Here is a 23,933-nt window from a genome sequence, read left to right on the forward strand (position 1 = left end):
AGTTTTTTTCCCCTTGTGATGAAAACGTTTAAGATCTACTCTCTCAGTAACTTACAAACAAAAAACACAGTATTGTTAACTATAGTTACCATGCTGTACATTGCACATCCAGGACTTATTTGTTTTATAAATGGAAGTTTGTACCTTTTGAAAAAGCTTGGATTTTTATCACTGGCAACAGATACTTTTACTTTTCCTTGAAGTGGCAGGAAAATTTGTTCATTTATATTTGGAAATTTGTTCATTTATATTGGAAAATATTTGCCAAATACCCGTCATTTGCCCATTGTTCTTTCAAATAAAGACTGTACTCCATGAAAGAACGTGACTAGCTCAGCTTGCAGCTTCAGCAGTCAGACAGGTGCTTTTCCTCAAGATGACCCATCATCTCAAGGAAATCCACCTGAGGTGCGCTAGGCACATTTCCCACTTTATTACAGAGGGTAGTAAAAGTTCTGAGTCATCAGGACTTACTAAAATTAACAATTTTTACTGATGCATCAAAGACATTATGCAGTAAGATTGTGGGGTTTTGGTTAGTTTTTAATTGTGACTGTATGGCAGTGAAGAATTCTATGACAACTAGCAGAGTTTGGGACCACTTGTCTTGATTCACACTAAGACCATCCTCAGTTTTCCCACCCATTGGTTTTTACCATCAGTGCACATGTCAAGACACTGAAGAGGCAAATAATGTTTCAGCATCTTTGTGATAATAGTTTTGACCTTGCAGACCCTCTGAAAGAGTTTTAGGGGCCCCCGAGGGTCCATGGATGACCAACTTTGAGAACTGCTGATTAAAGCTCTTCATCTAGGGAAGCTTTAAAACACTCTCAGCATCCTCTCACAGCACAACACCTGGCAAAGAAGTGCTGCTGGACTCTGGAAGAGGGGCAGGAGCATGGAAGGCTGACTGTTTTGCTCAGTACAGTCATTTATATGGTCTCTTAGGCAGATGACTCAGTCTCTTAGGGCCTCAATTTCCTGATACACAAAGAGAAAGAAGACGTATGCCTGGGTTCCACCCGCTAAAGATGCTGATCTGATGCTCAATGCATGAGTCTATGTGATTTCACTTTAGGAAGGAGGAGGCTGGTTTCCATCAATGTTGAGGGGCCAGGGGAGTGGGGGCAGAGAGTGGTGTTGATTCTAGAAGGTCCTCGGGATCCCACCAATTTAGGATGGTTTTGTGCCTTGGGGACAAGTGTTATAAATATGAATGAGAATTAAGAGCACAGGGCAAGTATCCACGGGACTAGTAACCCTATAAAATAAGAATATGAGGATAAAGGGTTGGGGAACAGAATGTAACAAGTACAAAAAGAAGACATGGAATCATTTTTTTTCCTTAGCCACCAGTGCAATAGACCTATCAAAACGGATATACTTTTAAAGGAGAAGAAGCTGAAATTATTGGCTACAGGTAAGATCTGGAATCCTCTCTGGATTCCCAACATTTCTCTAATATGTATTCCACGTTCGTGAGAAGAGAACAAGACCTGGAAACACACTGCAGTGTCTCCCTCTCCCTCCCTGAGCCTCGCCTGCCCGTGCAGCAGATGGGGGGAGAGACTCCGTTCAGTAAATACTTGCGTGATGACATGCCTGTCCCTTCCGCAGTCCTAGCACCAGGTGAAGGTCATACTATGTCCTGACACTAAGTGTCTGTATTTTATGACTTGCCTAGCTGCTGCTGCTGTCAATTTTGTTCATTGAATTATTCAGAATAACCAAAGGCATAAGGCTGGGGCTTTCTCATGCCCCAAAGCTATGTTTGTTTTAGAGATGGAAGAATTCTAATACTAGAGAAGTACAGACTTTCTTGATATTTTCCACAAGCAGCTAGACACATTTCAAAACTGAAGAAGAGATTCCTTACATGTACCAGTTCATTCAGTTATTTATCCAACAGAGACATTGAACCACACGTCTGGAAAGCTGAAAGGGGCCTTCGGGCTGTGCTGCTCGGGGGGCCCGACTGCCCTCCCTTACTCTGCCCCCTCCCCCTGGTCTGCCCTCTATCCCAGGGCTGGCCGCTGGAGGCTGAGTCTCCCTGACTCCCAGGACCACCGGCTTCCTGCTGCATTTGACCAAACAAGGGCTGGGAAGACAGAAGAAGCCAGCCTCAGGTGGCATTTCCAGCAGCCTCCACCTCCCCTGTGGCTCCAGGTCCCACAGGTCAGATCTACCCGGGACTAGTGGTCCTGCTCCCTGCCTTGGTCTCTGCAGCATGGGAGATGGTGGCTTCCTGCGGATGCTAATCTCTGGGTGACCTCAGTGTCCCCCATTTGGCTCAGTCACCTGTGCAACCCTGCACTGAAAGCTTGTAAATGGTTTCTGTCTTCCCAGTTAGACCCTGACTGGTACAGAGATGGTTTATTTCACAGACATTGGAACTGAAGTCCAAATAAGGTACGACTGTCTTAAGTTAGACAGCTTAAAAAAAATGATAAACGTACGGCAGTGTGTGAGCTGCTGTGTAGAAGATAAAGATGTTAAATTCCCAGTCCCTCCCTCGGGAGCTCCCCATCCAGTGAGGGAAACGAGGTGTCCATACAAGCAGCTCCAATGCAGGACAGGACAGGCTAAGCGCCATTAAAAGTCCAACCAATTATACAGATTGAGGGGCAGGCGGGGTGAGGGGTGCAAGATAATGAGGGCAGGTTTCCTGGGAACTTAAAACCTGAAGCAGGCCTGGGAAATACATGGTAGGATTTAGGCAGGAAAGACGGTACATGCCTGAGGTTGGGGAAGGGGCTGGACACTCCCACAGAAGGAAAAGCCGGTGGGTAGAGGAGGCAGGAAAGCTCAGGCCCTCACAGAAAACAGTAAACCAGGTTTCTTTGGAACCTGGGGGAGTGGTGGGCTGAGAGGTGAGGCAACAGCACGACTCACTGTTGAAACAGGACGCTTGAGAGAGTGGGGAGGGATGCGATTACTATTTCATCAAACCACAGGCAGAAAGTGAGGCTGACCCAGGCCACGGGGTGGGGGCGAGGAACAGTCACCCACCAGGAGGCAGGCAGGGCCCAGATCGAGAAAGATTTTCCATCCCGGACTGAAGAGTTTGGACCTCAGGCTCCAATTCATGGAAGCAGATCAGAGCAGTCATTGAGGGAGGAGCAGAAATCATTCTGGAAGCTCCTCACCACATCTGCACAGAGCACTAGGGTGAGACGCAGGGTTCCCGCTCTCCTGAGGCCTCTGGTTAAGTAGAAGCACCCCATTCTCCCACACGTCCTGTTGGACCTACAAGTATACATGCCTGCACACTGCATGGGACTTGAAAAGGGAGACCCCAAAAATTGACGGTATAAGATTTATTTCCTTCCCTGCGGGAGCGACCAAGAGATAAGACTTTCAGGGATTAAATAGGGAGCGGTGTGCAATCTTCAAACTCTACTGTCATCGTATTCCAAAAGGCACCCTTGAGGCAGTGAGCACGTCTGGTGGATGGAGATAGGAGAGGAGAGGTCAAGGTGGCCTGGATCTTCAGGGAACGGAGCCAGGAGCACGGAACCGGAGACTAGAGGGAAGGATTACTTTGGCTGGATAGGGAGCAGGGGAGGGCATTCCGGGCAGATGTCTCAGAGCTGGAATGAGCAGGTTGTATGTAAGGGACAGCAAGGAAATGAGCACAGACTTCTGCTCAGGAGCACGGCATGGGGGTGAACTGCCCGGGAAATCTGACTTTTCTTCTTCAATCCTTTTCCACTTCTGAGCAGATCAGAGAGGCAGATTACAAAGTCAGCACAGCATGCAGTGGTCAAGGGACAGACTTGGCGGCGAGCCTGCCTGGGTTCACCCACTGCCCGTCCATCCACTGTGTGATATCGGACAGGCCAGTGAATGGCTCAGGACAACACCTGTACCTACACCAGAGCGTGACAGGAGGACTCTGGGAGTCAATTCCATCAAGTGCTTAAAGCAGCACCTGACACACACTGAGCACTCAGAGTTCTCAGCCTCAGCTGGACTGTAGAATCGCTTGGAGTACTTTTTAAAAATATCACATTGCCAGAAGATTTATTTTTTATTAAAGTACAGTTGATTTACAATGTTGTGTTTGTCTCTGGTGTACAGCATTGTGATTCAGTTATACATATTCTTTTTCATGTTCTTTATCATTATAGGTTATTACAAGGTATTGTGTATAGTTCCCTATGCTGTAAGCAGGACCTTGCTGTTGATCTATTTTATGTATAGGAGTTAGTATCTACAAATCCCAAACTCCTAATTTACCCCTCCTGCCCGACATTTCCCCCCGTCCAGTAACCATAAGTTTGTTTTCTATGTCTGTGAATCTGTTTCTGTTTTGTAAATAAGTTCATTTATGTCATTTTTTTAAGGTTCTACATACAAGTGACATATGGTATTTGTCTCTGACTTACTTCACTTAGTATGACAATCTCTAGGTCCATCCGTGCTGTGGTAAATCAGTGCCAGAAGATTTTTAGGGCAGTGAAACAATTCGGTATAATACCGTATTGATGGATAGATCTCATTATATGTTTTTCCAAACCCACAGGACATACAACGCTGAGAGTGAGCCCTGATGTAAACCATGGACTTCGAGGGGTAATGACATGTCAGTGGAGGCTCATTGGTTGTAACAAATGTCCCAACCATTTCTGGCGGGGTATGTAGGTAGTGGGAGCGTCTGTGTTAGGGCCAGGAGGCGGTTATATATAGAAACTGCTTTCTGCTCCATTTCGCTGTGAACTTAACACTGCTCTAAAAAATAAAGTCTCTTTAAAAGAGGGGGAAACTATCAGTACCAGGGCCCCATCAAAACCAAAACCAAAACCAAACAGAACAGTTAAACCGCGTCTCAGGGCAAAGGGCTTCGCCACTGGTGTTTTTTAAGGCTCCCAGGTGATTGTAATGGGAAGTCAGCGCTCAGAAAGTGCTGAGATAAAAGAGCATCAGCTCCTGTATCGAGTGGATGGCGGAGGAGGGCTCTCGGCCTGGGCACCTGGGCACGTACCCGGAGTGATTTCCTGGCTCTTGTTTGGCAGAAAAGTGCTGCTTTTGACAGCATTTTGAGCCTCTGGGACCGAATGCAGACCAACCAGACGTTCTCTGCACAAGAAATGAGCAAATTGATTTCAGAAAGGAAAACATCCCATGGCCTTACTGCCTTACTGCCAACAGGCTTAGTTTACAGACGCCTGACCCCCTGGCTTATCAAAGGAAAACTCAAGGGTGGCTGGAAGTAATCTTACCTGCCCCACCCAAGAGGCCACCAAGTGTCCCAGAATGACTCCAGAAACCTCAAGGGACATTGTGATGTAGATTAAACTGTAAATCCATGTATGAAAGACATGGCATCTTGAGAGCAGACGGAGAACAAGGCACTGCTGGATGCTGGCTTAGGGGACCCTGAGCTCTTTCATAGAAACAAGTTAGCTTAGAATCCTGAAGGACTAATACTGCTCATTTATTTAAACACCCAGCATGCTCCAAAAAACCTTGATTTTCCCATCCAAACCTGCTTCTCGTCTCAAAACAAACTGCAAATCCATTCTACCAACCGCTCAGGCCACACACCTTGGAGTCCATCCTCCATGCCCCTCCAGCATCCAGTCCAAGAGCAATATACCCAGGACTGTCAGATGGATCCAGAACCTGACGGCTTCCTGCCACCTTCCAGAAGAACCGCGGACTGGGACCCTTCATCTCTTGTCTGAATTACCGAGTTGCTGCCTGTGGGTCTCCTCCACTGTGCCCTGTCTCCTCTACAGACATAACATTCACAACCCAACAGCCAGCAGCATCCTTTTAAAACCACGCCAGAAAAAAATCATCGCTCTGTTTAGAAACCCTCCTGCATGTCTGCATCTCCTTCAAAGTAGGATCCAAAGGACTCATGGCTTGTGGCCTCCAAGACCCAACAGCCTTGTCTGTGGGATTCATCTTCCACGACAGTGCCCTCCCTCGACCCTCTCCAGCCCCAGGGTCCTCGCATGCTCCCACCTCAGGGCTCCCTTCTGCCCTGGCTACTCCGTCTGATGAGAAAGCTCTTCCCTAGGTGCCAATCCCGTCCCTCTCCCACTCCTTCCCATCTCACCCCTGCTCCCAGCACCGCATCAGAGAGCCCTGCCCTCCTTCCCCTCTTTGTCACCAGACACTGTACTGGTTTGTGGGTCTAACGTGTGACTCCTCCTCTCACCCCTCGTCCACAAGATCGAGGACTTGACTGGGCTGCTGCTACTTTGGGTTTAAAGCCACTGCAGCAGGAGTTAAACAGAGTCAACTGGCTTCCTAGGAAAAAAAAACACGAAGAAGCAATTTGATGGGACATTTGAACAGACAGTGGAAACTGCGATTACATGCCTCTCTACTGCGCTATCAGTTGATTTCAAACCTTCAGAAATAGAAGTTGGAGTAGTTACAGTTGGAAATCCTAAATTCAAGATTCTTAGAAAAGCAGAGATTGAAGCTAAACCTTGTTAACTCTAGCAGGGAGAGACTAACCACTGCCGTGAACTTACCAAAGGATGCTACTTGCCAGTGTGTCTGGTAACAACAGACCAGCATTATGGAGGCCCTTGGACTGAAAAAGGAACCTCTCTTACTCCTCCTGCCACTGAAGCGATTATGACTCTGTTTAAATAAAACTAGTCCTTTTGGAAAATGAAAAAACAACCCAAAACAAACAACAGGGTCTTGAACAGTCCCTGGCATAGAGGAGGCCCTCCGTGAATCCTGATTTTTCAAGGAAGCCCTCACGCTCACCTCTTTGAGTTATACTACAGCATGCATGTTCGTGACTTGGTTTTGGAGGATGGCCCCAGCAAAAGGAGCTGCGGTGAGTGACATAAGGGGACCCGGGGGCCCTGGGGGTACGATCTTGGGTGATCCTAGCTTTGCGCCTAACCGGCTGTTAGACACTTGGATGGGTCCCATGATCATTCTGGGTCTTGGGTGATCTCTTAAGTAAAGGAATTGGATTAGATCAACGGCACTGGACCAATTAAATCAGCATTTCTTGGGAGGGGGACCTGAGCATCCGTATTTTTCAAGAGTTCGCCAGGGGTAACACAGAGCCCAGAGCAGGATAATTCTTAGAGCAGGGCTCCTCCTGCGTTAACGTGCACACGGATCACAGAGATCGCGTTAAAATGCAGAATCTGATTGCCAAGCCAGGGTTGGGGCCGGGATTCCCACACTCTGACAAGCTCCCCGGGGCCGCGGGGGCCGCCCCTAGTCCAAAATCCATTTTCAGTGACATGGTCTTGGAGTGGCTTCCAGCTCTCTGACTCTCAGACAGAGTAGGGGTAGAGGGAGGTGGGCAGGGAGGTTTCCAGGCCTGATGGGGCAAAGGTGGAGGTAAATTTCACTGGAGGCCTTCGGTTGGGGGAAAACAGGGCTTGTTAGGACAGACACACGTTCCCAACCGAACCTTGTTCTCAGTCCTGTCCCCCCAGCACCTCCCCTCGGGGCTGGAGGAAAACCCCTCACAGGCCTCACAAGGCCTGATTCAGTTCCAGCTCCCTAACTAGGCGCCCGCCTTTGTCAAGTGACTTCTCTATGATGTTTGCCTCTAATGAGGGAGTCAGTCAGGTGATCACTTGCGCGGAGGCTGGGATTTCTGCATCAGCCAGAGTCACCATTTTTCAATCCTCAGAAGCATCAGCCCATTTCTGTGATTCTGTGATGACAAAGTAAGACTGAACCCCAGGTGGCCCAAGAACTTCCCTGTCACTGGTCCACTGTAAGAATGGCCTTTCCAGGGACATTCAGCACCTGTCCAATTTCCAGTGGCCAGTGCACCTTTCTCTGGCTGTCCCACCACTGGGGTGGGGGGCAGGGCTCTAGGACTGACCTGTCACCTGCCCCCAGACTAGCATGGATTTGCGCTGAGACTCAGCACTGTGGTGGGCACAACAGCCCAAGTCCGACTCCCAGGAAAGGATGAGTGAGCCCACAGGAAAAGCTGAGCATCCCATGCCCCGCCCGTCACCACTCACTCCACTGAGACACTCACCTACCAAAGTCAAAACTGGAAAGTGACGACGGACAGAAAATTATTGGCGTGCACAGGGCATCACCCCAGGGACCAAATGGGTGTCTCTCATCAGACCCTTGGGACTCATTCAAGAAATGTTCCAGGTGTGGTCTAAGGAATGGCCGCGATGCGCACCTGCTGAATTCATTCAAGAATAATGCCGCAGGGGCCCGCCCAGCTCCATGCTGGGAACGCAGAGGCCTGTCTGGTGCCGGGAAGGTCTACCAGTCATCCTGAAGACTTGTGACACCTACTTAAGCTCATGGGAACGTGAAGCTCACAAAATGCTTTCCACCCTTGGATGAAGTGACTTTTCTCTCTCAGCCAAGACAAGACTCAGTCATCTTTATTTCTACCCCATGATTCCTTGATTAAACACGTTAATTATATTTTATCCTCCAAGAAGGAAATAGCAGAGAAGAAAAATGCTGCCAAACGAAGCTACCATTCTTACCTCTAAACTGTCCTCTTTTTAATCAGTTTCAAAATTATAGTTCAGCACAGGGAACATGTGCAAACTGCACGAAGTGACTGTTATTTATAGAGTCTTCTAAATTCTTTGCACTTGTTGATTTAGTCCCTCCATCAACCCTATAAAGCAGGTACTGTCTTTATCCTCATTTTGCAGATGAGGAAACTAAGGCCCAGAGAGGTTAAGTAACTTGCCCAAGACGATACAGCTTGTACGAGGTAGATCTGGGATTTAAATCCAGACAACCTGGCTTCAAATCCTTGCTTTCAATGGTGGTTATAATCTCTTGTCCTTCGTAAGTGAAGTTGGTGGTGACACTTCCACCTTTAGCAGGATGTGTGCCTTGAGGTATATATATTTTTAAGTGATTCACTTATACTCATTTGCCCAGCCTCATTCATGACCAAGAACTCATGTTTTCTTTAGATATTTGGGAAAGAATTTGGATTCCCCTGGGTATGGACAAAGGCTGAGGGTCCCTCCAGGGACCAAAGTCTTTGGCTCAGACAACAAGCACTTATGAACAACACCCTGCCCACTACAAAGCAGAGTGGCTTCGGGAATATAACAGTGTCTCACGGCTCCTGGGGTCTGTCTGTCCATCTAGATGGGAGGAATAATTGAGAAGTGTGAGACTTTGCTAAAGTCACAGATCCCACCTTCTACAAACCATGCAAACAAGGTTTCTTTTTCTCCCCATTTTTTAAAGTTGAAGTATACTTCATTTACAATGTTGTATTTGTTTCTGGTGTACGGCACAGTGATTCAGTTGTACATCTACATACACATATTCTTTTTCATTACAGGTTACTAGAAGCCATTGAATGTAATTCCTTGTGCTATACAGGAGGACCCTGTGGTCTATCTATCCTGTACATGGTAGTTTGTGTCAGTCAATTCCAAACTCCCAATTTGTTCTTCCCTCCCCTCTTCCCCCACCGCCCCTTGGTAACCATAAATTTGTTTTCTGTGTCTGTGAGTCTCTTTCTCAAATCGGGTTTTGAGTATAAGCAAATATGACAAAAATGGCTTCAACGCTGTGTCTGAGTATAGCTCTCCTGTTAAATATCCATTTCCTTCTTGTCTTTGAAAATTCTCCACTAACACTTTTCAAAATCCTTCATATAAAATTTCCCGGGCTCTAAATACCCCTGGTATTATAAGCTAGGATGGAGTAATTCATTCAGAGTAATTCTGGGAACACAATGCTTTCAGGGACTGGTAATATCTGGGCACTTCCCTGCACACTTTGCTGCTCATTTTGTGTGAATCATCTCACCACATCATCCCCAACATTTGTATAAAGAAACTGAAGCTCAGTGAAGTCAATTGCCTTGCTCAAGGCCACACAGCTAACAAGAAGCAACGCTTATTTGAAATGCTGAAGGGGGCAGTGGACTACAGAACGTAGCCACTAACTCCTCTCATCCAGTTACATCCACCCTGTTGCAGAGTGACATTCCTAGTCCACTCTTCAAGAGGTGGCATCTGTCTTCCTGCCTCTTGAATCTGGTCTGGCCCTGGGACTTGCTTTGACCCAGAGAATGTGGGGGGAGTGGTGTCTGCGTCTGTGTTTTCTCTATGTATCAGGACACCACTCAGGGCCCCTGTTAGTCTAGTTTGATCTCATCTTAAATAATTACACCTGAAAAGACACTATTTCCAAAGAAGGTCATATTCTGAGGTGCCAGGTGAACAGGAATTTGGGGAGCCCTCCTCAACTTGTACACACGTGGCTTGTAGTGACTGTGGAGCTCCCTGGCCATGGTCCCCATCAGGCCCTCTGCAGGGTCGGCTTCCAGCCCAGCCCACACCTGGGTGAGCAGACCAGAGAGCAGGCGGGGCGGCTTCCCCTCCCTCTCACCCAGGTGCTCCTGCCCTGTCCACCCTCCCCCCACTCCTGCCTCACTTGTAATCTGGGGCTCACTCTCAGTACCACTGGACATGACTGTGACCTTCAAAAGAGGCCTCCTTGCTGTGGAGAGGAGTGTCTCTCTCTAGGGGTGGGTTTCCGGACAGATTTTTATCTGTTACTTTGCTGCCTGTCTTTAAATTCTGTTCAAAAGAGACCACAGGTCCCTGTTTGTATACACATCCTGGAAACTTGTTTTCACTATGAGGTAGAAAACATCGATTTGCATTCCCCACCCCCTAACCCCTACGTCTTTTGGGGGAAAAAAAAATTGTTCTCACGCTACAGTGCAAACCAGACTGTTATTACTGCTGTCTCCCTCCGTCAGAGTGCGTTCTTGGCTTTCCCCGTGTCTTCTGTCTGCCAAGCACGCCTGACCTGTGGTAAGGTAAAGGTCACAAGAGCACCCATCAATCTCTCCAAGCAGCCTCGTCTGCCCAAAAGGCAGAGTTTCACAAGATGAGAGTGGTATGAGGAGGAGAAGGCAGGAAGGATGGGGGAAGAGGGGCTCCCAGGTGGAGGAAAGAGGGAGGATCAGGAGGTCGATAAACATGGCGGCAGGGCTCTTGGCCTCAAGGCACAATTGCAGATCAGATTTCCTGAGCCAGGGAAAACCCTTGGGAAACACAGAAACAGGAGCTTTCAAATATCTAAGAACTCAGATTTAATGGCTGAAAGACTCAATTCAGGCAGGTAAAGTAAAATAATTTCCTTTGGGGAACTATGAGCTAATTGGGTGGTTTTTGGTGCATTGATGATGGCCAGAAAATTCAAGACTGATATTTAGCTAACAACTAAATATTGTTTAGTTTAATCTAACATTTAATCTTAGAAAGACATTTGCACAAAATACCATTCACGTTCCTAACTAGCACTTAATATACAGGCAGAAGTCAAACTACTTTGCAGATGAATGATCTAGAACATAAAGCATCTTTCATCTTGGACAACACGTGGGAATCACCTGGGCTTCAGACTGAATTTGTCACAGCGGAAGGACAAGTGTGAATGGGTTCTAAAAGCTCCGCAGGTAATGCTAATGGGCCGCGGCAGCTCAGAACCACCAGTGTAGAAAGTCAGAACTTTTAAGGACTATTAATACCCGATGTAGCAGGGAAGAACGCAGCCACGTCTACTATTATATTGCCCTACCACTACTCCTTGAGTTAGGACTGAATGCTTTTCCCAGTAGGTGGGCTACTTTTCAAAATGACAGGCCAGGAACTTGGAAAGAGTGCATTCTGTCACATTAAATCTTTCATTTTTACGGTAAACCACTGCCCAGCTGGACTTCAGAGCAGAGAAGGAGGACCCTCTGCTCCTTTCACAGGTCCCTTCCTAAATTTCTGTTCCCTGTGTTGTGCCTCGCCTGTTCTAACCTGCCCGCCTGCCCCTGGGGCTTCATCATGGCCTTCCCTTAACTCCCTACAAATGTCAGTGTTGCCTATATTCCTGGCCCTGTATACACAACAAGTAACACTAGCAAATTCAATTCTTAAATGGTATTCCAAAAGTAAAAGAATACACATTAAGCTTCTCTTCTGGCTTAAAAGTGAGTATAATATTTTAACTTAGTGTGAGACCCAAATTCATCAATCAAGAAATATGTATATTGACTGTTGGTGGGAATGTAATGTGGTGCAGCCACTATGGAAAACAGTAAGGAGATTCCTTTAAAACTAACAAAAGAGTTACCAGAGGATCCACCAATCCCACTCCTGGGTATATATCCAGAGACAACTCTAATTTGAAAAGATACGTGCACCCCAGTGTTTACTGCAGCACTATTTACAATAGCCAAGACACGAAGCAACCTAAGTGTCCACTGATAGATGACTGGACAAAAAAGATGTGGTGTATGTATACAATGGAATATTACTCAGTTATGAAAAGAAGAATAAAATAATACCATTTGCAGCAACATGGGTGGAACTAGAGATTATCATACTCCTTGAAGTATGTCAGAAAAAGACAATTATCATATGATATTATTTATATGTGGAATCTAAAAAAATGATACAAGTAAACTTATTTACAAAACAGAAACATACTCACAGACATAGAAAGCAAACATGGTTACCAAAGGGGAAAGGGGAAGGGAATAAATTAGGAGTTTGGGATTAACAGATACAAACTACTATACATAAAACAGATAAACAACAAAGTCCTACTGTATAGCACAGGGAACTATATTCAATATCTTTTAATAACCTGTAGTGAAAAAGAATTCATATATCTACGTATATGTACAACTGAATCACTATGCTGTACACCTCAAACTATCACAACATTGTAAATCAACTATACTTCAATAAAAAATTTTAAACAGAAATATGTATGGAGTGCTTAGAGGGACAAAGGTAAGAGTGGAAAACATACAAAGAAATAGAGTGTGTAGATCCTCAAGGATCTTACCATCTAGACCAGGGGTTGGCAAACTACAGTCCACAGGCCATATCTGGCCCCCAACTGTTTCTATAAATAAAGTTTGTTTTATTGGGGCACAACTATCCTTTTTTGGAGGGGGACAGGGTCTATAGGTGCTTTTGCACTATGATGGCAGAGTTGAGTAGTTGTGACCGAGGACTTTAAAGCCTAAAACATTTACTATCTGGCCCTTTATAGAAAAAGTTTACCAATGCTGATCTGAGCAAACTAAGAACCACAACAAGAAATATACATATGGTATAGAAAGACAGATACATACATACATACATACACACACACACACACACACACACACATACATAAGTAGATACATGGATTAGTGTGAAACAGAGAGGGTTCCTGCCTCTAGGAGGCCCATAGTCTACTGAACAGTCATCAATCCTGAGCAGTAAATAAGCACCCAAAGGCAGGCCTATGCAAAGGAGATGAGAATGTTTGAGGCTGGACAGATCCATGGGCATTGCCTGTGAGCCGTCCAGGTAGTTTCGAAGCTGAATGGGGTAAAGAGGAGAGTGGGGCAGGCCTGAGCAAAACTAGATTGAAGAGGCAGGAAGTCCAACCCTTGGCTGAGAGGCAGCCATGGCAGTTGGGTTGCCTCCCAGTATACTGGAGTGTGAGGGGAGGAATGGAGTGATTTCTTCACCACCTATCTTCCTTGTTGGACTTGAGGTTTTATGAGGGTGTAGACAATGTTTGTGTTGTTCACTCTGCCCCTGGCATTAAGCAACATGCCTTCCATATAGTAGCTGCTTGATAAGTATCATTTAAAAATTAACCAATGAATGAATAAACAGATGTCTTGAATATCAGGTTAGACTCGCTGTAAGCCAGTTGGGTTAAGCATTTCATCATGGTACCATGACCTCTGGCCTTACATTGAAACAAAAGCACAGAGGAGGAGATACGAAAGCTTTTATTGAGCAACTACTATATGTAACAAGCCTTCTACAAGCATTAAATCATTTAATTCACTCAGCCTCCCTTTTACAGACGAAGAAATCGAGTTTGGAGAGGTAAAATAACCAGCCAAGGTCACAGAGTCAGAAAATGGCAGAGCTAAAATTCAAATAGAAATCTTAACTTTATTTATTCTCGGATCCAAGGCTATCGACAGGCACCCATGCCCACCAGTCATTTTCACATCATGCTCTGCAGACTCCAGTCTCCTCAGAGCCACTGTAAGGGACATGCAGACCAATTCAGCAGCGTTGGGGACCAAGAGCACAGACTCGCCACCCCACCACCCCGCTTCAACCACAGTAGTTCTCATTTCCTCTACTTCACGTACGAAGCATCCTGATTCCATACAAACACACAGTTCTTGGGGGAACGGAAAAGAATGAGAAAGCGTTGTCCTGGACCGTCCGCTTCCTCAAATAAAGCCAGAAGGTATGGTTTCCGGCATTAACTCCATCACGTTTGCTGTGGATCAGGGTCAATCACTTCTGGCCTCCGTTCCTACACAAGGAATGTGGGAACCCGACAGATGGTGAAATCCTATCATCCTTCTTAACTTGCCAGAGAGAACGTGATTAAATAAAAAGCTCACTTAATGAATGAGAGTGGCTGGGCCACCTTGAGTAAAATTCTAGATAGAGTTGTAATTCCATCCATGGCAGCAAATGAGGAGTCTGGTAAGTTACCAGGCAGAGCTCAGCAGAGTCACTGCTGGATGCCCGGGCTGACGACTGCCAACAGCACCTAATGTTAAGACTCCAAAAGCAAACGTGAGCCAGTCTTGTGGCCTGACCTCATGGGAACCAGCACAGGACAGAACATAGGGGTCTCAGGAAACAGTCCACAGAGGCACATCCACTTACCGAGAGAGATGTAATACATGAGTGTATTGATTCTTGGAGAATTCATGACTGGAAGCAATGCCACACTCATCTATGGTTTGACCATTCTTATACCAAGTTACCTCTGGCTCGGGCTGACCTGATGACAAATAAATACGAATGTTTGTGTTACGTGAAGTACTTTTAGAAAAGAAAACCATAAAGCTATGAATAGGAATGGGTGATAAACAATAGGGATAAACATCATGGATATGTCAGCTGGAGAACTGAAAAAACTTACTCTCATTGATAAAAATGCATCACTCAACAAGCCTATTATGTGCCTAAGATGCTGCTGTGATGTGGTGGTGGGGGCACACAAAATGAAAAATGCTGTTCCTCATCTCAAGAAGCTGTTAAGAAAAATAATCTGGAAGTTATAAATAGGGCAAAAATGTGGATGGTGTCTTCTTCCAGTGTCACATGGGGGCAAAGGTCCACCTAAGAGTTTTCTAAGGGAATGGACTTTGTTTCATCAGTGATCACTACTGATTAAAATTCCCAGACTTAGTGAAGTTACATGTAAACTTGGAGATTTTTATTCACTAGAGATACAAATCATCTCTGTCTAGCAGACAAGGTAACGCCATAAATTATAGTTTATTGCCCTAGAGGACATTAACCAATGTTCTACCTAACTCAGCAATATTATCCTAACATTCTTTTATTCAGTTGCCTATAAATACCCAGTTCCTCAAATGTTCTTTGACCATGTCTTAATACTTTCTGGCTCTCTCTTTACTCAAAGAATTGAATACAATCTTTGAAATGTTCATTTTCATATTTGCATGGGAGTCACTTCACGTTTTTGAGAATTACACTTTAACGGTGCTCAGAGTTGAGTGTATGTTATGATACAAAAGAGGGAGGAATGAAATAGATGAGCTAAAAGCCATCATCTTCCTGAGGATCAAAGAGTCTAGAATGGAGCTTTCCCAGGCTGGTACTGTGCACATGTGACTGATGTCATCACAGAAACTGACCTTCGCTTTCTCCCTCAGAAGGGGTTCACCCTACCCTGGTGATTGATGGTTAACCGGATGTAATGTCAATGGGCTAATCTGGTAAAACCCCCAGGAATTCCACTGGCTCCTTGGGACTTTTTCCCCTAGGGACAGACAAGGCAGGGCAGTTTTCAGTGTGTGCCAGTGAGCTTTCTCCCTGGCTTCCATGTCATTGACAATTTATCAAAATTTGCCATCTATACAGGAGGAAAATCCAGTATTTGGAAGCAATACATAATCCTGAATCCATCTCAGGAACATTCTTATGTTTCTGTCTTATCGTAAGGTTTTTGTTGAGCAACCCCAGAGACACTCAGAGGAAAAATTCCAGGTTCTTCTAAGGCTGGTTAGAAGGAGGAAAGCTAAAAAAAAAAAAGTCGGGGAGGTAACAAGAAAAAGTCAGTGAGACCTGTACCACAGACAGGACCCGAGGATGCTTAGAGCCCCTCTCCCTTCCTCCCTATGTCTCGTCTAATTTTGGGTCTCCCAGCTGGGCTACCTCTTTCCTCCTCCAGGTAGGCACCCGCGGGGTCAGTCCCTGGCGCCAGAAGCAGACAGACCTGCGTGCAGGGACCCATCTCTGGCGGCAGCCGCTTGGCTGAGTCTCTTTTAGACAAATGACTAAACCACCAAAAATGAGCTTCCCTGAAAAACCAAGGAAGCTGCTGATCACATTTCATTTGTCTGTTCTTAGCAGACTCGTGTTCCCCTTTCGGTCAATTTTATCAGATTCCCTCTCAGGAAGCATTTAACTGCTCCTTTTTGGTGTGTTCTTGATTTTCATTGAAGCGATCACAGCAAGTGCGCATGGGCTGAGCCTGGGGAACTCATTCTGATCTCGGGCTCCAATTTCTTCATTTCAGACTGATCAGGGCTGATTGAATCCGCTGGTTTCTTAATGGCTGACTGGTTTTTTCCCTTAGTGCGGTATAGAGCTGAATAATCAGCCCCAAACGAGGCTTGCACAGGGAAGTGGTATCTTGCACCTTGTGGGTGGCTCTCTTTTCTCCCTCTACTTGCTGGAAACCTGACCTGAAAATCCCAGCCTTGTTTTTCAAGCCTACCTGCAGGTCGCACGTTGACAGCCACCTCCAGAACGTTTCACAAGTATCTGGCTAATGTGTGTGGGGACCCGTGCCCACGTTTACATTGGGGCCTCCTAGGGAGACATGGGGCTACTCTGGGAAGTCTCAGGAGTAGACTTGAGCCTGTCCCTCTATCTAGAGAGCTCTGGACAAACACTGAGAAAGAGGGGGTGCTCTGCTCTGGGCTTGGAGAGACTGGGTGCACAGTCCTACCTGACCAGCATCCAGACCGAAGCCGAGATTTTACTGCGACTCCTGCTGAGGAAATGCAGCCGTTTCAGATGCTGACTCTTCTCCTCTCTAGACTTAGAAAAAGGGACCTGGGAGGAAGGAGTTTTCTGTCTGCCCTCAGGAAAGACCACCAGTGCCTCCCTGTTTCCAAGGATAGGCATAATTCAAGAAAGAAAAGAAATAACCCACAAGGTACAAGATACCATTTCCCTACCCAATTCCTTTGCTTCTATTTCCTTTTAATAATAAATCTTTTTTGTCACACTGGGTACCAGCTCTGGATGAGCTCTGGGTTAACTTATTCTCCAGCCAGGGGAAATTCCAGACTCCTGCTTTCCCTCCACTGGACATGTTTGTCTTGGTTTTAACCGTTTCACTGCTGACTAGCATAGCTGAGGAAGGGAAGCCGTGGGGAGGCGAACTGAGCCAGGCTGGAGATGGCAGTCCACAGGGATGAAGAGGAGTTCAGCAAACGGCCTGAAGTGAAGTTATTTGCGCCATTCCCATGCGCCACAGGAAACTAAAAGTGAATTATCTGGGAAAAGAACCAGTGTTGGAGTTTCCTAACCAAGAATCACAACGTGGAGTGAAGAGGATCACTAAAAAACGTGTCCAGAAAGTTACTCAAAGACTCTTCCGGGAATAAAGTCATAGAGGATTTTGTTGCTCAGTCCGTTACTCAGAACTAACTTCCCAGGTAATTTTCCCAGATGATGTTTTAACAATGCCTTTGTGAGCCAAAACACCTGGTCTGCAGGGGAATTTCAGAGAGGGATGAGCTAGTGATGGTTACCCGATATCATGCAGCGAAGCACGGCATCTGACTTCTCGGGAACTTTCTGGGAAAGCAGCGTAGATAAAAAGCAAAGTGTGCGCCCCCGGGGCCCTCCTGAGTCTGTCATCCTTTCATGCCACAGGAACCTGAAAAATAAAAATCCCTGACATCACCATTTGCTCCTGGGACTTCTCTGAGGAATTCGAGAAACCCCACCACCCCATGAGTGGCCCTTAGGGAGAGAAGGAGCTGGTGCTGCTCCCCAGGCCTGCAGAAGGCTGGGTGTGGGCACTCGGGCTGGCGGGCGGGTTGGAAGTCCTCTGGCCGCGGATGACGTTCGGGCAGGAAAGTCTGTTGTGTTGGCGGGGGTGGGGGTGGGGGGAGTGCTGTCCTGGGCGTTGAAGGGTGTTTATCAGCACCCCTGGCTTCGACTCACTAGATGTCAATAGCCCCCCTCCCTCAAGGGGTGTTAATCTAAACTCTGCAGATGATGCCAGGGCCCCAAGGGAGGGCAGCCCCAGTTTGAACCACTAGTCCTAGTGGACGGCAGGGCAGCCAGAGCCCAGGCTGAAAGGGAAAACTGCAGGATGCGAGTGCCACCTCCTTTCTCTTTCTTCTCTCTTCAGTCTTTTCCGATTGGACTCAAAAAGCATGTGCACATGTGCCTCCCCAAAAAGGAGTTAATTAAACACAAAGGAATCACCAGGTGGGAGGTATTTCTCCAGGTGAAACTGGAAAATGACACTCCTTCCGAGCACCAGGCAGGTGCCCCGGGAGGGCAGTGAGTGAGCTGGCATCTTTGAGCAAGCACATATTCATGCGTACAAGTAGGCACGAACACTTGGTGAGTCACCAGGTATGTTATTTCACTTCATCTCCTTAAATGACCGAAAACGTCAGTTTAAGACCATCTACATCTTACAGACAAGGCAGCTGAGACTCAGAGAGGTCCAGCCACGTTCAAGATCACACAGCTCCAGCGGTCACTGCCCTGGGGTCCCCACTGTCACCGCACAGGCTGACACCTTTAGTGTGCAAGGCAGCCCCAGAGCCTCTCCACGCACACCTTGTGGCAGCCCTAAGACCACAGGTCTGTCTGAGCCCAGAGGACCCTCTCCACTCTGTCCATGGCATACAAGCACCAGCACCATGCTGCCAAACCTCTCCCTGGAGAAGCTCCAAGCTTGGAAATAACATTTCACTCTGTCCAAGCAGTAGAAATTTAGAGAGAGATCTAAATTCTTCCATTTAGAATCATCCTCCACGGAAATATATTTTGTGTATTTATTTCTGGTGTGGTAAATTTCCCAAAGATGAGGACTGTGCAACTTAACATATTTTGTATCTCCAATTATTATATTGATTTGGACGTGGCATGTAGCTAGAGTCATCCACGAAAAGCAGTGGACTGGGAGTCAGAAGTTCTCATCCTAACCTTTCCCTTTGTCACTTTTGAGAGGCAACATAGTATCAGTGGCTGACAGCTCTAGAGCCAGGTACTCTGCGTTCAAATTCTGGCTCTAACCCTCACTAGCTCAACAAGTAGGTCACAACCTCTCTGTGCCTGTTTCCTTATCTGTAAAATGGAGGCATAATGGTTGTGTACACAGATTAAATGAGTTATTGCCTGTAAACCACTTAGTACAATCCTCAGAACACAAGTTAAGTGTTCAATAAATGTTAGCACTAATTTTTTCTCAAGTATAGCTTCAAGTTGGAAACACTAGCTCAGCTGACTCATTCACCACCAGGGATGCACTTCTGATTCAACAGCTTTAATGAGATCTAACTCACAGAGCACACAATTCATCTATTTAAGGTCTATCACTTGATGGCTTTCAACATACTCCGAGTTAGGCAGCCATTACTACAATGAATTTTAGAACATTTTCATTACCCACCAAGAATCCCACACCCCTTATCTTTTACCTCCTCATCTTCCCATCCCCCAGCCCCCAACACAGCGCACACACACACACACACACACACGCATAACCCTTGTCAACCACTAATCTACTTTCTGTCTCTATGGATTTGCCTATTCTGGACATTTCTTATAAATACAGTCAAATGATCTGTGGTCCTTTGGGACTGGCTTCTTTCACTTAGATAATTTTGCAAGGTTCATCCATATAGTAACATGTGTACTTTAGTCCTTTTTATGGTCCATCTGCAACCCTTCTTAGGAGCACCTGTTGGTGCAGAGGGGTACTACCTTAGCTGTCCACATTCCTAGGAGACATACCCAGAATAAGGCAGTGAGGAGGTGGGAGGTACAAGAGGGCAAGGGAGAGGATCTCATGGCTGGAAAACTCTCCTCACCAGAAGGCAACCCTGACTGAAGACTAAATCCAGGACTTGTTACCTGCCAGGGACAAATCTACGTCCTGCCATTTACCTGGTTGAGGCATTGAGCCTGTTTCCTCATCAGTAAAGGGAGAGAATGATAATGTTCTAAGAATGAGAATAATGTTATGTAAATGGCCTCACAAAGATCTGTGACAAAATTGGTTTTCAAGATGGTAATCGGTAGACTTTAAGGAAAGACTTTGTTTGTGTCATCAATTTCCTTTTCTGCTGTGGGTTACCACAATGATTTTTTTTTAAGTGATACACCAATTAATGTCTAAAAATTTCTCCCTGTATTTTACAAGACATGACTCCTCCCATTCCTGTTCCCAGGGGCCACTGCTGTGGATGGAGAAGGAAGAAGGGACAAATCAAGCTGTCAAGAGTTGGGAGTGATATCAAGAACTTATGTGCCATCTCTGACTCCTCCCCAGGTGACAGCTCCCTGACAGCAAAGTCCCACAGGTTACAACACTGACAAACACACTATTTGACTCATGCAGTCTGTTCAGTCATCACATATCCCAGCCACAGGGCACTGACTATAAGGGAAAGGACAGTTAAGTCAGGCTGTGGTTCATGTTTCATCGCTTCTCCGAAGGTGAGAACCCTTGAAGACAGATTTATCACTCTCTGCTAGAGATGGATAACCAGTGAATTACTGAAATTAGCAGAGGGGCCACAGTGGGGTTCATGGACAACTTTGGAGCAACGACCTGTCAACTGGAATGAACACAAGTTTTGTATGTTTTCGTTTCTGTTTTCTTTTTTAGCTGTGTGGTCCAGACCAAGTTGCTTTCTTTTTAAAAATTTTGTTTACCTTTAATCATACAGAGTCTCAAATGCATACATTGGTATTCTTTAAAATATACAGAAAGATGAAGTCTCCCACACACACTATCCCTCCATCTCAGTACTTTCCCAAGAGGAAGGGTTTGCTATCCTTCCTGGCATTTTATGCATATAGTCATCTAAATAGATATATATAATTTTGTTGTATGTAAGTCACGAAATTGTACATACTTGCCATGCAGTTGGCTTTCCTTACTTATCAAGTTTTGGCAGTCTTACTATGTCAATCCAACCCATAATGGGCCATATCATTTTTTTTTAATGCTTGATGATATCAGGATCCCATAAAATGGCAATACCGTGTTTAATCTGGCTATTCCTGTATTGATGATGAATTGCATGGCTGGAATTTTTCAGACTTACAAATGTTCCTCAAAAAACATACTAGTACATTCTTCCTTGGGCACGTAAGTGGTTCTCTAGGCTGAATACCAAAAAATGGAATTGTTGGATAAGAATATTTACATATTGCATTTTGATAGATACTCCAAGATTGGCAGGACCCTTAACAGACTAGGAGAAGGATGCAGTGATGAAAGACCTGGATTCCTGCGTTCAGAATCTCAGCTCTGCCAAGTTCTAGCTTAACTTCTCTCTGCCTCAGTATTTTTTTATCTGTAAAACAGGGAGAAGAGCCATATGTACTTCATTTGGTTGCTAGGAAAACTAAGTACAGACAAAGCTCTCCGGAATAGCATAGCAAGCACTCTACAAGTGTGAGCCGCTATCGAGAGCTTTTGGTTTAACATCAGCAAAATTACAAAAATACCTTCCTCTCAAATTAGTGGAGAATAAGTAAGAGGTAATGGGAGAATTCTTTGAAGATTTAAAGCCCTCGACTGATGCCAAGTTTGACTTTGGCTAATCTGCGCCACACAGATAAGCCGGTGGCATGGCTGCTGTCGGCAGGAAAGCTGCTGTCAGCTGAAGGGGTCAGGGAAGAGCTCTGAGCCCACAGACAGATAACGGGTAACTGGCGCTCCCTGGAGCTGGCAGGGAAGCCAGCTGTCAGTGCCTTCTCACCGGGGACAGGAGGAATTAGTCCTGATTACCCAGCCTGATCCAATGGCAGTTGGGTTCCTGAATTTGCCATCAGTCACTCCAGATTTGGGTGCCACACACACTGTCACTTAATACCCAGTCCCATGTTAGGGAAAAACTCCTTTCTCCAAGATAGGTTCTGGAAATTGGGGTGGGGGAGCAGGGAGAAACAATGAACATGTTTGGGGTGCCTGCTACGTGTCAGTCCCCAGGCTGGGCACTTCAAAAACATCATCTTATGTAATCCTCACAGTCAAACTACCACTTGGAAGATAATGACTTGGAAGCTTAAGGTGACTTTAAAGAGTTGGTGTAACAAACCTAATTCCTCACTGCCTGCAAGTGGCAGGGGTGGGATTTGAGTCCAGATTTTTTGGAGCTTAAGGGTTGTGCTCTTTCTTGGGGATGATTTTAGGGTTGTATGTGAGAAATCGAGGCAAAAAAAAAAAAAAAAGCCCATGAAAAGATGCTCAGCATCACTAGTCATTAGGGAAATGCAAATTAAAACCACAATGAGATAGCATTTCACACCCACTAGGATGGCTATTATAAAACAGAGAGTCAAATGTGGGCGAGGATATGGAAAAAAACAACCCTCAAACGTGGCTGATGGGAATGTGAAATGGTACAGATGCTTTGGAAACAGCTTGGCAGTTTCTTAAAAAGTTAAACATAAATTTACCTAAAGACCCAGAAATTCCATTCCTAGGTATCTGCTTAAGAGAAACGAAAACATATGTCCACACAAAGACTTGCACATATTCTTAGCAGGATTACTCATAATAATCAAAAATTGGAAATAACCTAAGTGTCCATTGGAAACAACCTAAACATACAACTAGTGAATATAGACAAAATGAGGTATAGTCATATGATAGAATACTATGGATCATAAACAAGAGACCATGTATGATTCTATTTATATAAAATGCCCAAAGGAAGCTATAGAGACCAAAAGTTAGTTTGTGGTTGCTGAGTTGCAGGCAGTGGGGAGAACACGATAAATGTACATGAGGGATCTTTGGCAGAGGAGAAAAATGTTTTAAAACTGATCTATGGCAATGGTTGTGCAACTTGATAAATTCAACTAAAAACATCATTGACCATTATACAATATGCAAAATATGCCTCAATACACTTAATTTTTAACATAGAAGAAGGAAACAAACGAAAAAGCACCTAGTATTCATTGCAACGTTGCTTGTGAGAGCAAAAGATTGAAAGCAACCTAAATGTCTATTAATAGTACATGGTTACAGTATATCTACACAATGGAATTTTTAATTTTTAACAGCAATGAATGTTATAAAAGAATAAGGCAGTTCTATATGCACTGATATAGAATAATCTAAGATAGACTGTTGAATAATATTAAGTATAGAAGACAGTGTAGAGTATGCTATCAGTTACATAAACAAAAAAGAAAGATTATGTATTGTAGTATGCTTATTTACATACACAATAATTCTAGAAATACCCAAAACACTGGTAATCTGGAGGGGATGTTATTTGAGAACACTGATTATCTCTGCATAGCCTTTTAGATATTTAAAATTTATATATGTTGCCTACCAGGTTTCTTGATTCTGATTTTCAACTTATTATGGTGAATGGATACACTCCTCTGCCTTTCTTCTCCTTGTCCTCCTCCCTCACAGTCAAGACAGGGAAGAGAGGGAAGATTATGATGCTGTAAACACATAGAGCATGACAATGTTGTGATGAGACCAACCTCGGTGCATTAATTGGTTAAAATCACTTTGGTTTGAAGTTGAATGGGTGAACTGACTGTTGTGGCCAGTCTAGGTATATTATCATCAAGGTCATCACCAAGAACACACATGGTGAAGAAACCCTCTCTCTGGTTCATCCTCCACATCCTCTCAGGCTCCCTGCTGTGTCCTCAGGCTCACCT

The 23,933-nt window shown here is 45.3% G+C and overlaps 1 protein-coding gene and 1 long non-coding RNA gene across 12 annotated transcripts in view; one reads left to right on the forward strand and one right to left on the reverse strand.

Annotated features, from left to right (window-relative positions):
• LOC123618648 (uncharacterized) overlaps window positions 1–23,565 on the forward strand; it is a 33,863-nt gene extending 10,298 nt beyond the window's left edge. Inside the window, exons 5-8 of one of the 5 annotated variants that reach the window (XR_006727103.2) lie at window positions 1,353–1,423; window positions 4,529–6,811; window positions 18,403–18,632; window positions 20,459–23,565. This is a non-coding gene — a long non-coding RNA (uncharacterized LOC123618648). The other 4 variants (XR_012503361.1, XR_012503360.1, XR_012503359.1 and 1 more) reach the window with 4 other exon arrangements.
• Window positions 1–23,933, reverse strand: part of ALPK2 (alpha kinase 2) — a 98,102-nt gene that overhangs the window by 68,458 nt on the left and 5,711 nt on the right. For 5 of the 7 annotated variants that reach the window (XR_012503357.1, XM_045521476.2, XM_010961302.3 and 2 more), the window contains exons 2-3: window positions 17,795–17,922; window positions 14,664–14,781 (exon numbers count right to left, since the gene is read on the reverse strand). Coding sequence is in view for 5 of the 7 variants with exons in the window: in XM_045521476.2 (XP_045377432.2) it covers window positions 14,664–14,781; window positions 17,795–17,903 (227 nt within the window). In the remaining 2 variants the exon portion in view is untranslated. Of the gene's footprint in view, window positions 1–14,663; window positions 14,782–17,794; window positions 17,923–23,590; window positions 23,709–23,933 lie in introns of all 7 variants that reach the window. The other 2 variants (XM_074355442.1, XM_074355444.1) reach the window with 2 other exon arrangements.

Source organism: Camelus bactrianus, chromosome 30 (assembly GCF_048773025.1).
Source record: "Camelus bactrianus isolate YW-2024 breed Bactrian camel chromosome 30, ASM4877302v1, whole genome shotgun sequence".
Classification (NCBI taxonomy): Eukaryota; Metazoa; Chordata; class Mammalia; order Artiodactyla; family Camelidae; genus Camelus; species Camelus bactrianus.